The sequence below is a fragment of the Chanodichthys erythropterus genome, chromosome 3, assembly GCF_024489055.1.
Source record: "Chanodichthys erythropterus isolate Z2021 chromosome 3, ASM2448905v1, whole genome shotgun sequence".
Taxonomy (NCBI): domain Eukaryota; kingdom Metazoa; phylum Chordata; class Actinopteri; order Cypriniformes; family Xenocyprididae; genus Chanodichthys; species Chanodichthys erythropterus.
The window spans coordinates 40,031,931-40,050,615 of NC_090223.1; the positions used below are offsets into that span (position 1 = coordinate 40,031,931).

The 18,685-nt window shown below is 37.6% G+C and overlaps 1 protein-coding gene across 1 annotated transcript; it reads left to right on the forward strand.

The window, feature by feature from the left end:
* Positions 1 to 851: 851 nt before the first annotated feature.
* On the forward strand, positions 852 to 6,599 carry gng13b (guanine nucleotide binding protein (G protein), gamma 13b). The gene is made up of 3 exons (XM_067375389.1): positions 852 to 1,174; positions 3,314 to 3,446; positions 5,197 to 6,599. Exons 2-3 carry the CDS (start codon positions 3,349 to 3,351, stop codon positions 5,300 to 5,302), a joined length of 204 nt encoding a protein of 67 aa, XP_067231490.1. The 5' UTR covers positions 852 to 1,174; positions 3,314 to 3,348; the 3' UTR covers positions 5,303 to 6,599.
* Positions 6,600 to 18,685: the final 12,086 nt, after the last annotated feature.

An 18,685-nucleotide genomic window follows, 5' to 3' on the forward strand; every position in this document is an offset into this window, starting at 1 on the left:
AGGGCTAAATATCAAGTTTTTTGGGGTCGATTAAAAACAACCAGCGGCAACAGTATAAAAGTAGTCCAATTCTGCGGGAAAATCGCGGACTTGGCAACACTGCATAGTTTGGAAGATGGATTTTTTTTTTTTTTTTTTGCACACTTTTGGTTTTGTTTTGTTTTTTGTTTGTATTTTTTAAATACGTAGTGTAGCTTTGAATATTGGCAAGCGACAATTTTTGAGAGTCGCAGCGTAAATATTTCCGCTCCGGAACGAGCGCGGTTTCTTTCACTAATAAACAAGTAGTGAGAGATGGAAAACCCGGAGCGGATTACACAAATTCTTTGAGTTAGGAAGGGGAAAACTCTGTGGCTCCGGGTCACGATACACGCCGCACCAGACCGTCTTTCAGTCTTTCAGTTGCTTGGCAACACGCAAAGCTTGATGTTTTGGCTGGAACTATTTTAGTTGGCGGAGAGAAAATAAACAAGACATATTTTTTCTTGTTTATTGAATTATTTTATTAAAGCAAGAGACTGGTGCTCGCAGTTGTGGTATTCAGAAAAGCACAGTTGCTGTGTGATTATAAGAGATAAAATAATCGCACAGCTAAATGTTTTCTTTGACAGAAAAGCTTAATCTTGTAACATGTTGAAGCTCAATTTTGCCATATTAGGACATAGGCACTGGATAAAGCGTAGGCTACCAGAAGAGTAGGAGCAAATCCGTATGGCAAATCAAAACACTTACACTGACAATTCTAGCGAATAGGCAAGGGACATCGGGCGTCCTTTTGTCTCCAACATTAGAAGAGGCATTTAGACTTCAACAGCATATAACCGCCCCCCGATTCCCCCCTCCCAGACAGATTTGCCCCAGCACCTCCTCTACATTGGCCCAGCAGCGACTGAACAGCGTCCTTGCACTTTACTAGGCTGTAACCACTGCCATCAGCTCAACTTCTTCAGCATCGTTTCAGCTGTCTCTGCCGCTGCTGCCGGAGCCTATCTTCAGTCTCCCTGCCCGGTCCTTCGGCTGCCTACAGCGGACACACATTCGTCCATCGTTTGTTTTCGCCAATTAGAAACAGGCGTATGTGTGTTTTTTGCTCAATCTAAGGACATTTCCCATAGATAAGAACAGTCTGCGCCAAAGACGGGCTTCGGGTATTACCCAAAGACACATCACCGAGGTAAGCGACACAATTCAATGTGAATTCGTATCGATCTAATCTTTTCCGTGATCGACTCTTGATTACAGTTTACATAACTTAGGATCTTAGCGTGATTGACATCCATATATTCTTATTTTTTGTGTGTGTTTTTCATGTTGTTTTTTCCACTCCCACCATCACCGCTGCCAGCGATTTTGCCGGTGTTACATAAAACTTCGATTCGCAGCGTCCTGCTTTTACCTCTTTTTTGATTAACTAAATCATTGGGTTATTTAAAGGCAGCCTATATTTACAGGAAGAAGCCTACAATTCCTGCAGTATAGCTTCTTAATAGTTTTATCTGCTCTGTGAAACCTTAATATACCCACTGGATGTAACTGAGATACAGCAAGTCATGCTCTGGTCTTGATCAGATGACCATGAAATGCATCTATCACATTCATTGACAGATTTGATTTATCTTCTTTAGTTCTTTCCACACAATTTTTTTCATCAGTTATGATGACACAATAATGATATTTCTAACTGTTATATTTTGAATTCAATCAAACTAAAATCCAATCCCCCCTATTTGGATGCTACATGGAGATGACCTACATCATTGAACGACCTACATGAAGAGCTTGGCTTGAGAAGTTCATCCTCATCCTCCATCTAATATGTCACACAGTCCTACTGCACTGATGAGTACACGTAATATTACAATCAAACTAACACATGTAAAATGGTATCATTCATCCGTTTCATCAAATATGTCATGCATCAGTAATATTTGGTTCATGAGGGGGAAAAAGGTTTATGCCTTGCGGCAAACTGCTGTATATTCTAGGACATTATTGATTCTATATTTGTTTAGGGCCTCAGTGAAGCACTGAAATCAGTGTATTTACCTTCTGGCAACAACCGATTCCTGCTTCCATTGTATTGGGACACAATGTCATGAATTTCATGAATATCTCCATATGAATTAAGTATTTATGGGTGGTTTGTGAGAAGTGGAAATTTTTAGAGCGTTACAGTTCATCATGCAGTTTGCAAAACATCTTTGTCCCCCAACTATTTCTGAACATCACGTTTGATTTGAAGAACAGCACAGTCTCCCAGCTGCTCTGAGTGTGTTTAGCCTCAGATAGTGAAATCAGAGCTTTTAAGAGTGAAAGGCTCCAGTGTCTGGCTGGTGTTGCTGGGAAGCGCTTAAAAGCCTTTATGGGATGGATGTAGACAGGCAGCAGAACACCTGCATGCTGAACTGTCTCTGGCTCACACACATGCCCTAATGCTGGACTCCTCTCAACACTCAATCTCTCAAGACGCAAACTCTGATCACCCAAGTTACCCTTGCTCAGAAAGGAGCCAGCATTAGACAAGCATCTAATTGCTGAATTATTTATTTGTTTCAAAGCTAAACGCATGCATGCAGTACATCCCAGAACAAATCAGGACCAGAATAAAAATAAAAAAGCAGAATATGTGTAGTCATGTTCAAGAAAATGTGGTGACATCTGTTTTTCAAGTCAAAAATATAATGTTGCATGACTGAATCAGACTTATAACACACGGTGATAAAACACGAAAAGGTTTAGATGAGGTAGAAACAGTCCCTTAAGTTAGTAACGGCACATTTTTGCCTTTTCAGTTGTAAAACAAAAACACAAGGCCAATACAATTTTAATTAAATTAATTCATCAAATGCTACATAATAAATAATATATATACCATATACCAATATACCATTATTTGCTAAAAAAAACCCCACATACATTAAAGGTAGTCAAAGTAAATGAATAAACATTGTAAAAGGTAGCTTTGCATTGTTAGTAGTCATTGCATTGTTTATTTTCACATCATTTAACATAAGCAATCTGTTCAGCATGGACGTACAGATCACATCCACAAATCATTAGTTGCAAACACATCAAATGATGTGCTGGTTTGGCAAGATTTTTAATTGCAGTCCACATTGACTGATGCAAAATCAGCAGTTAAAAATACATAAACAAACATCGATGTTACATTTTTATTTGGAGCAGGCACAGCTCGCCTGGAATGGCTGTTGAAAGAATCACTGAGTCATGTAAAAGATACGCTAAAGCAGTTTCAGTAGGAGAATCGGTTTCGAGAAACAATCTTATTTCTTGTTTCAATCTTGTTGTTTAGGTTAAGTTTGAGCACTTCCACATCAAGCTTCAGTCATGGATGAGTTGGACCTGCCCCAAATGAAGAAGGAGGTAGAAAGCCTCAAGTACCAGCTGGCCTTCAAAAGGGAGAAATCCTCAAAGACAGTGACAGAGTGAGTGTGATCTCTTTTGTTCTTCACACTGTGATAGTCTCTGTTCCAAGTTTCAACCCATATATTTTATGCTGTCGCCTCGTAACACAACAGAAAAGATAATGACTCTTTCCACCCTGCTTCTATTTTTGGTACTGTACGTCACACAATCAAGCACAGAAAAACCTAACATCAAGTCTTGAAACATCGCCCATATATTCTGTCCTTTTATTATGCAAATACTTAATTCTCACTGGTCAGTTGTGGCTTTGAGCAGTCCAGTGTTTTGTTATAAATAATGAACTCTCAAATGCACATTTGACTGTTGGTTTGACAATAGTACTACTGCTACTCTCATGTCTCTAATATCACTCTGTGGCCTCTGTATTTGCATATCAATGCAAGATGAGTTAACTGAAGCAATTTTGCGACTTCTTTTGCTGCCGCTTTTTTTAAGGGTGGTTTCAGTAATATTTCAGTAATAAGTCTGTTTGTGCTCACCAAGGTTGCATTTATTTGATTAAAAATACAGAAAAAAAAAACAGTCAAAATATTGTGAAATATTATTAGAATTTAAAAGAACTCTTTTCTATTGTAATATATTTTAAGATTGAATTTATTTCAGCAGTCTTTATGACACAACAGTCCTCAGTGTCACATGATCCTTCAGAAATCATTATAATATGCTGATTTGCTGCTCAAGAGACATTTCTAAAATAAATGGAGGCAGGTGACACTAGTTGCAAATGGCTGCACCCACTCTTACATTAAAAATAAGGTGGATATGGTGAGCATTGTGGGTCCGTTTTTTAGCAGAAGCTTTAAGCGGATGTAAGTACTAGGTAATATAACTAATACAAGTAAGAAACATTTAAAATAATAATTAAATAACTTCAACTCAAATCATTATTTCTTGTCTGTCTATTACTTAGTCGCTTAATAAGTTGGATAATGTACAGTTTTTTGTCATATCCACTTACTATATTTCGAACTTCATAGTTCCTTTTTTAATGAAGAGTAATCAGTTTTGTCAGTGGTTTTCCCTAAACTGTTTCCTGATTGAATAACCCTAATGTCACCATGAACTCATAATTGCAGTTATTTCTGAATTTGCAGGTTCACCTCATGTCACAAATTAGGCTGCCCGGAGGTCAGGTCCTCTTGGTGATTGTTCAGGACAGAGCTAATGCTCTCAGATCTCTGGTGCTTTACTCTCCAATTTGAGAGCAAGCATGGCCTCTTAGTCACACCCGCCACTGTCACATTACAGTGACATCTCATTTCCCTGCGTCCCAGGGCTCTGAAATATTCACAATGGTAATTTCTTTGTTACAGATTACATTTTACCGGCCAGTAGTGAACAGGCCAGTTTACACCAGCGTGGTGTTTCCTCCAGTGTTATTGTGCAGTTATAAAGTCATAAAGTTGGGTCATGATGACTTAAAAATTGTCTCACATGAATCTGAGATCATCACTCTCATCTTGGACACATCATTTCTATTAATCGTCTGTGATGGATGGTGCTTCTGCAAAGAGTTACATGATTATCACCCTCATTTATCATTTGTTCAACATGGGTGCGGTCTTGCATGACCCCAATTTCATAAATCACTCAGCATCCGTGTTCAAAGTCACAGACATCCAGAACAAAAATCTGCTCTATTTACTCCTAAACAGTAGCCATTTTTGCATCAAATGCGAGGTTTGTCACTTTAAATAGGTTGCGCAGTTTGCGCAGAATGATGAGGAAACTTCTCCTTCCTCTCCTCAGCCTGGTGAAGTGGATTGAGGAGTGTGTGCCCGAGGACCCTTTCCTGAATCCCGAGCTGATGAAGAACAACCCATGGGTGGAGAAGGGCAAGTGTGTGCTTCTATAAAAGAGTAGCAGCAGCAGCGGTCACCCCAGCCCTCCGTCTGAGCCTCCACCAGCCTGACAGGATCACACGGCGCTTGCTCTCTGTTTCATTCCCTCATCATGAATGTACAGCAGTTTAGCATCCACTGCACAAAAAAACAAAACAACAAAAAAAAAAACCACACACACACAACACTAGCTCGATATAGTCAGAATTGGACACTTTGACATGCATTACTATTATATTTATAACCATCGATATATCTTTATATGCAGTTAGTGGAATTTCTCTTTGACTTCAGTGTTGTCGCCGCTGCTTGCACGCTTGATCTTGAGTTCAGGCATGTAGTGTCAACATGGAAATGCCAGAAAAGGCCTGTTAGACAGCATACTGCATGACAGAGGTGAAAGGAAATGCCTCAAAAAGGCAAAGGCAGCAAATTTGTGAGTTTCCCTCTGTTACGCAGCATGTTCATGTTTCCTGCAGGCTCGTGTACTATTTACACCACACTCCGCACTCAAACAGACCATTTTTAAAACATGTACAGATCGTTTTAATTTATTAACTTATTTATGATCATTAATTTATTTATTTATGGTTTGCATCACCACCGAAGCTGTCGGCGCCGACTGCTTTAGAAGCTACAATGGACCTGCTGTTGTTCAACTGCACCCTTCCTTCCTTGAAAGCTAAAGGATAAAAAAAAAAAAAAAAACAACAACGCATCTTGCCAGGTCACCATTGAATACTGCCTTGTACACAATTTCCTTAAAAAGAATGTATGTGTGTTGTGAGGGACTTGTAAACCATCAGCACCCTTAAGCATTGAATGGATATGCAAATGGAGAGGTTGTGCACTGGCCAAGGCTTTTTTCTTTTCTTAGATTAATAGCTCAATCTGCACTTATGGCAAGGATGTGGGATTAATTTATGACTTTTGATTTGTTCATGTTTTTATATATTCAAACAGTAGAAATCTGTCTAATTATCTAGAGGTGTGTTACATACGAGAATGCTTTGAGAAAATATGCATAAGATCAAGTACTAGTTTAATAACAAGCAATAAGTGATTACATTTTTTTATTGAATGTTTTACAAAACATCTTATTGAATAAAGTAGAGGATTTTTAGACAGCTTTAATGTCATTTGTGTGTTTCAATTGGGTGTGTGTCACGGCAATTTATATCTGTCCTGTTACACAATAATTATATTGAGATTATAGTAATAACTATGGTGGTCATAGATAGATGTGATTAAAATAGTCATTAAAAATATAACAGTCATAAAAAAATTAAATCATGCCCCTTCAACCCAATACTGAGCCCTGCACATGACATGTGGGGAAAATAAAAACATGATAACGTTGGACATGAATCAAGAATTTGTGTGTTGCACTACTTAATAATTCATCCCCTTGTTTTAGTTTAATTGCGGCCACGTCATATTTATTTGTGTCCAATTTTTTTGTGAAATTGTGGGTTTCAAATAAGGTCACAAATTAGTACAACATGGCCACAATTTCACTAAAACATTGGAACAAATTCTTAATTCATGGCCACAACATTTTGTGTAAGTCATATGAGATTTCCCTATCATAAGAGCCATCCAAACTTGAATTACTACCTTTATGTATTTCCAAGACAAAGAATAAGAGAAACAAAACAGCTATATATATTCAGTTGCATTGGAACTCAACTGAATGGGTTCAAAATTTAGAGTTGAACTACTGTTAACTCTACACAGTGTCTTAAAGACATGATGAGACGCTGAAAAACAGCAGAATGTGACACAAAAAAAGAGACATCCATCTGCATGTATGCATAGACCAACAATTAAAGTGCAGTAGGTGATCTGGAGAAATGCTAACAGCATTACGATCCCGCCCTCCGTCCAAAGCCACGCCTCCTCAAATACAATGCACACACACACACGAGCTTTTGGCAAAGCGTCACAAGAGATGGCGTTAAACTATCTCTATGTCTCTATGTCTCAAAGCACATAACATTACAATAATAATGAACATAAACAACTTAGAGCTTGTATGTGACTGCTGCAGATTAATTTCAGCGTTGATACTGTTGACATGGTAACGCATAATTCCGAGTCTGACTGAACAGCTCCAGCTAGAACGTCACAGGTTTGCCATCTCTTTATTAGGGTAGTTGTGGTGTGAACGCAGCATAAGCTTGTTGATCTGATTCGGCAGGAACTGTAAAAGGTGGCTGTTGTTTGTTTGTGGTGCTCCGTGACTGACGTCTGTCTCTATAAACTCTGCATAGCTTGAAACGCGCTGATGATGTATGATGTCTGCACGAACAGGGTGTGCGAGAGTATGTAAAAACATACGGTGACAGGCAGGTAGGACATCGTATTATTTCATTCGGACCGAATATAATAATTGGATGAACATTTTAGGGTCCTACGCCTTCCACAGACAATATATATTTATAAAAATACATTTAGACTGTTTAATATAGTGATTGCTATCAGGATGTGAGGAGACTTTCAACCAGTATAACAAAAAACATTTCTGTAGACAATCCTCTATTTCACCTTATGTGTTCTGTATGGACAGAACACATACAGTTAAACAAAATCAACTGAAACTCGATTGCTGTGGACTGTAGGTGGGCGCTAGGCTTATGTTTTATTATACTGAAATAAATCAAACAATATATTGACTTCTAAAGTCACTTTTTATGTTTATTCAGTGCTTTCTTTAAAATAATGTAACCCAATCTCTTCAAATTATATTTATTTGGCTTTTCTCAACAAATATTACATTAATATTGATGCATTCAGCAGATGCTTTTATCCAAAGCAAATGAAGAATACAAGCGATTCATCCTAAACAATATTGGTGAGAGTAATTGAAACTGACATGCAGTAGTAATTATGTTTTTTCATCTCCTACTGAGAGAAGCAACAGCACTGTCTTTAACAGATCTGGTACCTCTTTTGCAAATGGCAAGTCATAAAACAGATTAGGTAGAACAAGTCCTCTAGTACAATGAACACAGTCTGTTTTATCCACATTCCCAAATCACTGTAAAAAAAGCATTACAAACACATTCTCTGCTAAATAATGGAACACATCAGAGTCTTTTCTTTCCAACGTAGCTCTTCTTTTCGCACACTTTTTAATTCAGTCATTTCAGACCCATCTGTGTATAGCAAGTGAAACTTTGCCAGGCATTTTAATCAAAGTCAATACATCTTTATGCACTTAATGGACCTGTGAGTATCGGACCGTACAGCCATTGCCCGTTTACCAAAAAAAAAAAAAAGCCATGAGTGGTTCTGGGGCTGTGAGACTAACACATTGGATAATGGCTCACTCTCTAAGATTAGGATTGGTAATCCTGATGCCCATTGCCTTGCCACACATTCACATGATTGCTCTCTACGCCGGTTGAACCCGCAGCAGATGACTCTCTAATCTGCCCCAAATAATCCACTCTCTCAGCCCCCTTCACAAATCCCCATTTCTAAATACATATGGGATCACATGGACCAAAAGTCTGCTTAAATGTACACATCTGGGGTAATGTGCTACACTGATGAAGTCTGACACATTGACCATAAATCTGCATATATGGCAAAGCTTAATGCCTCTTTAATCTAAATATGGCGAATGCATGTGTTTGAACCCTATATCTGGATCTGAAATGGGGATTTATGCTAAGAAGGGCATATGGACTGCGAATAGATATATTACAGGAGAGGATAAATGATGGGTTCTGACTTGTAAAACCACTTGCTGCTCAAAACACTCTTGCTGTTCTCCTTTGAGGATCCTAAAAAGATGTGTTGTGAGAGCAATCTCAGAGTGTAAAAGTGTGATCCGGGCAGTATTTAACCCTTTAACATCACATAGGTCCAGTTTAGATGAGGTTAACACCAGGTTTTGTGGTCATTTAAACATAATTAGTGTCAACCTTAATCACATCATTTTATTTTTACCCACAAGGCAGTGCTCATGCATGACCGAGTCATGAGCACACAACGAACTTAATGTGACCAAGTTTAGGACCAACTCAAATCAACTTTTCTTATAAGTCATCAGTGGATGTTTAATCATTATTTTCAAAAAACATTGGTGAAAATATTTTTCTTAAAAATTTTATAAATGTATAAAAATAATTAAAATATATAAAATATCTATTTAGTATAGGGGAGTTGCACCACACCATATATATATATAATATATATATATATATATATATATATATATATATGCAACTCCTCTATATTAAACACATTTTTAGAAATATTGGGGATATTTGAAAATAGATATTTTATGTATAATAGATATTTTATATGTGTATAATAGTCTTTTTAAGAATTTTATTCTCATAATGAAGCTTTTTCTTCATTATGGCATCAGGGCATTTGTGTTCTTAAAAAAACATCAAAATTGATTTTCAATTAGAAATAAATGTATGAACTGCAGTTTTTATGCTTTTTAATAAATTAATAAAATTGTAAAAAAAAATAAAAAATTGTAAAACAAGTAAAAAAAATATTAATGTCACTTGCTTATTTACTACATTATTGAAACTATTTGTATACAATAGGTAATGCTAGCTGATCTATCATTAACCTGATTTTCAGGTACCACATCTACTTCATTAAAGGATTAGTTCACTTCATAACTAAAATTTCCTGATAATTTACTCACCCCCACCTCATCCAAGATGTTTCTTCAGTCGAAAAGAAATTAAGGTTTTTGAGAAAAGCATTCCAGGATTTTTCTCCATATAGTGGACTTCACTGGGGTAAAAGAGGTTGAAGGTCCAAATTGCAGTTTCAGTGCAGCTTCAAAGGGCTCTACGCGATCCCAGACGAGGAATAGCCCCTTATTTACACTGCACACATCTGCGACGCGGCTACTAGAGTCGACCCACGGCCACTCTAGTCAATCCTTGTGTTTACATCAGCCGTGGCTCATTTCAGAAAACGTCCCAGAAGCGGCTTGCCGCACTGCTTCACTAAAGATAGGCGCCAAGTCTATTTTCGACAGACACCGTGTCCAAGCCAGGCAGCTCAAATACAAAATAAAGTCAAAATAATCACCCTGTGAAGACTCCTTCTCTATTTCACATCACTAGGAGGCCAGAAATTGACGACAAGAGTTTTGAAGTTGAAAAATTTGAAAATCTTTTATCCTTGTCATCCATAACAGGACTTTTAAAGGCTTATTAACTTTGTCTGTAGGCTACAGCAAAATAAAGTAGGGCATGGCAATAAACTGGACAAAATATAAACATTTAGCCATTAAAAACATGAAAAATCAAGGAAAACAACGTTGGACAGGCAAATCTTGTGGTCTCACGAATCCAGACGCTTTGCTTCCGAAATGAATCTGGTGTGAGTTGACACCGCGTAGAGGATGGAACAAAACCTCACTGGAACCGGAACGCACCGCAGACGTGTGCAGTGTAAAAAAGGGGTAAAGTTCTCGTCTAGCATAATGATGCTCGTCTAAAAAATAAATAAAAATGAGATCATTTTTAACCACAAATGCTTGTCTTGCACTGCTCTGAAATGTGCCATGCATTAGGCCTACATAATCCCATTGGAAAGGTCACACGTCATGTAGGTGGAAGTACCGATCCAATGTCTACAATGGGAACGTGCAAAGAAGAAATCAAACTGCCTTTACAAAAAAAGGTAAAACAACGATATTGGATGATTTTGAAGTTGGAGGAGAAATTGAGATGGAGTTTTTCACTCTACCGCGGTACTTATGCCTACATCACGCATGACCTTTCCAACATGATTACGCAGGGGCGCAGGAGACATTTTCAAAGTGAGAGGGTCCAAACTGCGTTCCGGGGGGGGTTGTTGTTATGACAACGAGCGGTGCACATATGCATGCACGTCTATCCCATGGTCTTTCCGCGCTCATGTGCAAAGGAGTCGATAAACTATAAATCCTCACGAAAACTTCAGTCAAGCCAGCTCGCGCGTCAACCAGAGAGATCAGCCTCCTTACCTTAAAGAGTTAAATTTTTTCGGTTTTCTGAATGGACGGTTTGGCTTGATTGACAAATGCTAACGTTCAGGCATGATTTATATACCATCGACCTGTCCTAAAACGTTAGCACGCTTTGATCGATGGTTTGGAGATCAAGCGTTTCTCCGTTCGAGTGCGCATTTCCTCTTCACATCCGCGACAAAACAGTTGATTATTTACGAACGAAAGCTCACAGAAACGTGAAAATGGTCTCATTTGAAAGAAAATATCCTAAGCTAAAAGATGATATAGTGTGACTAATTGAAGCAGCCCTTATCAAAAGTGCGGGGGTCGACTTCTATCTTTTCAAAATTGCGGGGGTCCTGACCCCCCTGTCCCCTGTGCCAACAGCGCCCCTGTGATTACGTAATGTGGGGCGGATCGCAGAGCAGTGCAAGACGAGCATTTGTGGTTAAAAAATATATGCGTTTTTATTGTTTTTATTGTTTCACTAGACATGACCCTAATTCCTCGGCTGGGATCGTGTAGAGCCCTTTGAAGCTGCAATGAAACTGCAATTTGGACAGCGGGTTGCTGTACCCTCAAGTCCACTATATGGAGAAAAATCCTGGAATATTTTCCTCATAAACCTCCATTTCTTTTCGAGTGAAGAAACACTTCAGAACTAATCAGAATCAGAACTAAAGGAGTGGGACTCGGCTTGAGACTCATAAGCATGCCTGAATTGTTCATTCTGGTATCAGGGGTTGAGAGATGGACTGCAGCAATGAGCAAGTAGGCTTCTTCAGACTTAAGACAGTATATGTTAAGTAGCATGCAGTGTGTGGCCATTTATGAGCCATTTCTGTCACAGCAGAGTGGCTCTTGTCCCCTGGCAAAGGCAACTGATCCAGTTCTGTCAGTGCAGTCTTATACAGTCAACCTACACGTATATTTTTGCGCTGTCAAACACCTGCACGCCTAACTCCATTTGCCTGAGTGCCAGGGGAGACGGGTCAAGCCGAGGCCATGCTTCATTTCCTCAAATGAGGACAGTGCAAAGATTCTGGAGACACCCATTTTTTTCCCTCTCCCCTCAAAACTCTTCTGTTCCGCGCCCTGGGCTAATTGGAACTGGCTGAGTGTAAATTGATTGAGTGGAAATGCGTGTTGGGATTGTGATCTTTGGCCCAATTTTGGTACATGTGCAAATGTGCTCAATGAGGGAGATGTATGGTTCTAATGCTATGAACGGCGGTCTGGTCTTATGCGCACCGAACCTGAGTGAAAGGTGCCTTCCCAGGGTATGTATCCTCACAATTCAGAATCATCCATTTTAACGAAGCAAACAAAAACAAACTCGAGCACGGCTGCCCATTATTCCACTGTGGTGTCATTACATGGCTGAGTTAACCCCAGTGGGCCTGCTGTGTTTGCACAACGATCTGGCTGAACTGCCCAAGAGGGACTGAATGCTTCTTCTTTCACTCTGTGTTACATGGCCACTCCCACTATCTCTCAGACAACCGAATGAAACTCACATCTTGTCTAAGAAAACACTGTGAGTCTTTTGCAAAAAAGCATCATCAAGTCGTGCATAAATGCTGTCACTGCCATCCCTCCTTCAGACAACAGGCAGTGACAGGAAGTATGTGCTGTGACGTGCCTGTGTGCCCCAGCGGTCCCTCTTTAGGAGATTAAAGCCCCGAGCTGACAGCTCTTTAATCTCTGGTGCTTTGTTAGCAGACCATGTGGTGTAGAAGCAGCAGTGCCTTATGGGGAATAGGTCTGGGACCGAGTCATCCACAACATTTCACATCATCAGCAGCTGAGATAGAGGTAAAATCATCAAACGTTACCCTAAATATTAATCGCTGAACTCACAGATTCCGAGTGCACCGCAAATATGCATCTTCTTGAGAATATTTTTGCCAAGGTCAACATTTTAAGTATGGTGCACAGTCTTTGGGACATTCCAAACTGTGCACATCATCTGTGTGCCTTCTAAGACTGATGGCAGCTGTATATGCTGTATGTCTTAATGTGGAAAAATACTGACTCACTCTAACTTACCGTGTGACATAAGGAGAGGGAGCGGCACTCAGGGAATTCCATGGCAACACGCTGACCAAAAGACGACAAGATTCTAGAAACATTCCAAAAGAAGAAACACAGGGTACATGCTTTAAGACCACAGTCTTCCTTTTATAGCGCTCTCTTGTGTGCTCGCAACAGCTGGAGATTTGCCAGCGTACCAATGTTTATGGCGAGATAATGAGGATGCATTCTTTGTTTCTACGTCGTTCTCTTGCAACATTTGAATGAACTTGTGGTTGGGTTCAAAATGTAGACAAGTAGAGCATACAAATGGTTATGGATTATTAATAAATCTAAGAGGAACTATCATGCAGACAGTGCAGACTCAAGCAATGCACAGCTGAGATAAAATATTTAGTGGGCACTTCTTGAATGCACGCCTTAGAAAATGCCACCCGCAATGCAAAAACCTACAATACACTTCTTACGGAATTACACAAAGCATCAGATTAGAGCAGCATTACAAATTTAAAGGGGGCTCTGGGCAAAATAATGCCCACATAATTAAAAAGGTGGAGCAAAATTAGTATATAAACAGACTATTGTTTAAAAACATTTGGGTTTGGTAAGGTTTTTCAATGTTTTTTAAAAAGAAGTCTCTCATGCTCATCAAGGCTGCATTTATTTGATCAATAAAACATTAAAACAGCAATAATAACTGTTTTCTATTTGAATATATTTTAAAATTGAACTTATTCCTTGCTATTTATGGAAAGCTGAATTTTTAGCATATTACTCCAGTCTTCAGCAGTGTTGGGGGTAACACATTACAAGTAACTTGAGTTACTAGGAAAGTAACGCATTACTTTTAAATTTACAACAAAATATCTGAGTTACTTTTTCAAATAAGTAACATAAATTAATTTGTTCTCCCATGTATTGACTGACACATCTCCTGTCCCCATGTTGAGAGAAATCGTGCAGAGGCGTTGTGTGTAAACATGATGGTTATTGTAGTTCTAGACTAAATGTGAGCATGCATTTACTCATCTCACTTGCACAAAACATCAGTATTCCTCAAAATGAATAAAAACAGTGAATCTCAGAATATAATAATTAAATATATTAAATTAAACAAATATACTTTATGCATTTAATCTCACTTTATAAGCCAACGTCTTTGCTGCTGACCATCAATGATACAATTCAGCCATACTAATAAGCAAAAATGACTTTAGATAAACATCATATTTGTGATCAGCCTGAGGCTTATTTCAGTTTTGGTGGGAAAGGATCTCTATATTTGCCACAAATAAAACTTTTTGTTTTTATTAAAACACAAACAAAAAAACAAAACAAGCAAGCCCAGGTGAGAAAATGTAATGCAAAAGTAATGTAACACATTACTTTCCATAAAATGTAACTAAGTAACGAAATTAGTTACTTTTTTTAGGGAGTAACGCAATATTGTAATGCATTACTTTTAAAAGTAAATTTCTCCAACACTGGTCTTCAGTGTCACATGATCCTTCAGAAACCACTCTAATAGGCTGATTTGCTGCTCTTATTATTATCAATGTTAAAAACAGTTACAGCGCTGCTTAATATTTTTGTGGAAACCTTGATGTTTTTTTCAGGATTCTGTGATGAACAGAAAGTTCAAAAGAACAGCATTTATTTTAAATTTTTTAGTCTTTACTGTCATTTTTGATCAATTAAATGTTTAATTTGATTAATTAATAAAGGTATTAATTAATCAATTATATAAACATTATAAAAATACTAATCAATTCACATATAAACAATATCAATACAATCAATTACAATTCCAGTTTCATTCCAGTTAAAATTAAAAAAACTGGTCAAATGTTTCCCTTGAATCAATGTAAAAGTTACTCTCTGACACTGGATGAGTTATAACATCAGATACATAGATTTCTCTTCTCATTCAACCTGCTGAGATCTACTGTGCATACTCTCAGAGTAGATGATGCCACTTTTCTTTGTCAGTTTCGTTCTCTCTTGCCCGGTCCCTTAGGTCTAATTAACCAGCTCAGGCTCAGCAAAGCGCAGTCAGCCAATTCAAAGGCATTAACAATTCATGGACAGACATCACAGAAATAACCAGACCTTCTCTTTCCATTTGGCTCTGGAAGGGGGAGGGGTCAGGGAGGTCCCTGCTAGAGAGCGAGGTAGGTCTATCTATCACGTAATCGGCTCACTCCCTCCTCCAGTACAGCATCCTTTTGCTTCATCCCATGAGGTTGCACATGCTGGAGCACTTTTATGAAACTGGAACCCTGCCATAGAAAGATGCGCAGTGAGATAGAGTTCCTTCGGCACCATCAAAGAAGGCCCATCAACACTACATGACCATAATTATTTTTGCTAAAATAGAAACACTTTAAACCAACAGCTCATCCTAAAATAAAAATTCTGTTCTCATTTACCCACCCTCATGTCGTTACAAACCAGTAAAAAAAACAATTATGTAGAGAACAAAAAAAGGATGTTTTAGCAGAATATCCAGTGTCAAAGTGGATGGGGAACAGGACATGCTTGGAACAACATGAAGATCATTTATATAATGATGATTAATTTTTGTTTGGACTTTTTAAATTGGCCTTTAGTTAATTGTAAAAACACAAACCCAATAATATAATATAATATAATATGATATGATATGATATGATATGATATGATATGATATGATATGATATGATATAATATAATATAATATAATATAATATAATATAATATAATATAATATAATATAATACAATACAATATAATAAAATATAATATAATATAATATAATAAATATAATATAATATAATATAATATAATTCTGATAGTCCATCTCACAGTAAAAAAAGAAAAGAAAAAAAACATCTTTTCACACAAATAAATAATGAGGTCTGCATTTGCGGCAAGATCTAACTTTTGGAATATCCTAGTCCGGAGAAAGCTGCTCAATAAAACATTGCTGTCATGGTAAAACTTTAATGGCTCTGTCTTCGAGCATTAACCCACATGAACACACATTTAGGGCATCTTTTCTGCATAAGCCTTAGTTGAGCCCACCCACCAACCCACCTCCCAACTCATAAAATCACTATAGAGAAGATTTAATAGTCATTTAGCAAATAAAGCTGCCCAGCCCAGATCAAAAAGCATTATATGGATGACTGTGTATTAACCCTTTTTGCATGACAGGTGGATGCAGTGTCCTATAAATCACCCCCTATTGGGAATGGAGCTGCTGCTACAGAACACACAGACAATGGTCTTGTGTATTAATTTGAAATATGTGAGAGTTTTGTATTAAAAATTAATAGTTCACAATTTTGTTTATCAGCCTATTCACCATCGTGACATTCAAATCCAGATTTTCTTACTTCCATGCAACACAAAAAAATGTGAATATTTGAAGATTATCTTGCTACGTTTTTTTTTTTTGTAACAAAACGCTGTTATTTATTTTACATGTATATTTTATGACAATCTTCAAATCAAATATGGCACAGTTGATGTCAAAGACGTTTGGGCATGAGACACACGAGAACCACCAATCACATTTGGCGTCAACGGTGATAGGCACCATTTTTATAGTCTTTATGGCTTTTCTTCGACAGTGAGGAAAATTAACAGCTTTTTCTTCTTTTTTTGCATTTAAGCAACTATCAGATAACACAGTTCCTTTGACTTAGAGCTCGATTGGTCACACTCCCACATAAAAATTAGGCATACTGAACATGTAACCTACTTTTACAAGTGAGATTCTGTGAAACCCCACATCCACTGCTAGAGTTAAAGACAATAAGAGATTAAGCGCTAATCTGATGATGGGACACTCCCGTCAAATACAATAAAACAAAATAGATCTCCTTTTTCACTGAAGGCTGTTGATTAAATCAGCTTACCTCACTATACAAAAGCACCATGATCCCAGAATTCCACTGAAGCCTTGCTCCTATAGCTTAATGTCTTGAGCACTTTAGAAGATAAGCAATTATTATGGAGGCCATTTACTTAATCCAATCCATGTATTAAACTGATTGTGTGTTAGTTTAAATAATTAATTATTATTTAAAAAGCTTATTTATTTTTTTAAATAATTTGCATATAGGCCTATATTAAATGGCAATTTTGTAATTAGGTTTTTATGAAATGAAATAAAGCACATGAAATACTAAATACATAGATTTGTCTAGCCTATATTTTTATTCTTTTAATTGCACATAACTAAAATCAGTGTGGTTCTCAAAATCACTAATATCTTTAAAAAATGATGATAATAATAATAATAATATAAGGCTGTTCCAAGCACATGTTTGATGTGTGATATACGCTCTATATAATGTTCTCTGTCTCTCCATCACACACACACACACACACTTATAGCCACACATGCACGCTGGCTGCAGGAGATGTTACATCACATGTGAAGGTTGCAGGACTTCAACAAAGTCGAGGTCTGGCCTCCATCGTCCTGTTCCCTGAACATATCTGAACACATTCAGTTTAATTATGAAAGATGAACCAACTCATTCTATCAATAAGACACATTATTAGATGACATAATACAATTCAATTAGAACTTTATTACTTCAAATATTGTATATGATCTTGTTATAATATAATATTGAATTCACAAAGTTCGGTTCAAATACATTACATGCAATTTGTTGTATTATTGTTGTAACTTGTAAATATTATGAAATTCATCTACATACGGTGGAAAAACGGGCACATAAATCATGCTATGCATAAATTGTTACAATCTGAAAGGTCTCTTTATTTTCACCAAAAAAATAAAAATAATAATAAAATTAATAATACATTTACAACAATTACATTTTTTTTTTTACTCGTTTATATCCAAAGGCACCCACCTTCCTCGAGCTGAACAGATTAGTTCTGTGCTGGTTTGATTGAACATGGATTTTAAACAGAATATTTACAAGCTCTAATATCATAGTGATTCTTTCTGGCTGACATGATAAGCTGTAATGATGACTTCTGTATGACTAATTCCTGTCCCTCGGGCTGGACTGGAAACACAAGGCTGTCCTATGTGGTGAGAAATCTCAGAACTGCACAATCCTCCCCCTCCTCCTCCAACTGTGGTAAAATATGATTCACCATTCACATCTCCAGAGCAGCAGCTATTCTTGGTGCCTTAATCTTGTGCATAAAACAAAAACTCAAAAGAAATGCTGGGACCGTCTGTTCTCTTCATCATTATCGTCACCTGATAAAGAAATGCTGCTTCAGAGGTTTCAAGGTTCAGGTTACTTGCATAGAAGGACATAATAAACACTCGTTTCAATCCTAAATGGACGAATGCGAACTTCTGCTCAGTCCTCTTTAGGAAGGAAGTCCACGCTGGCGCTCTGGTTGGTGA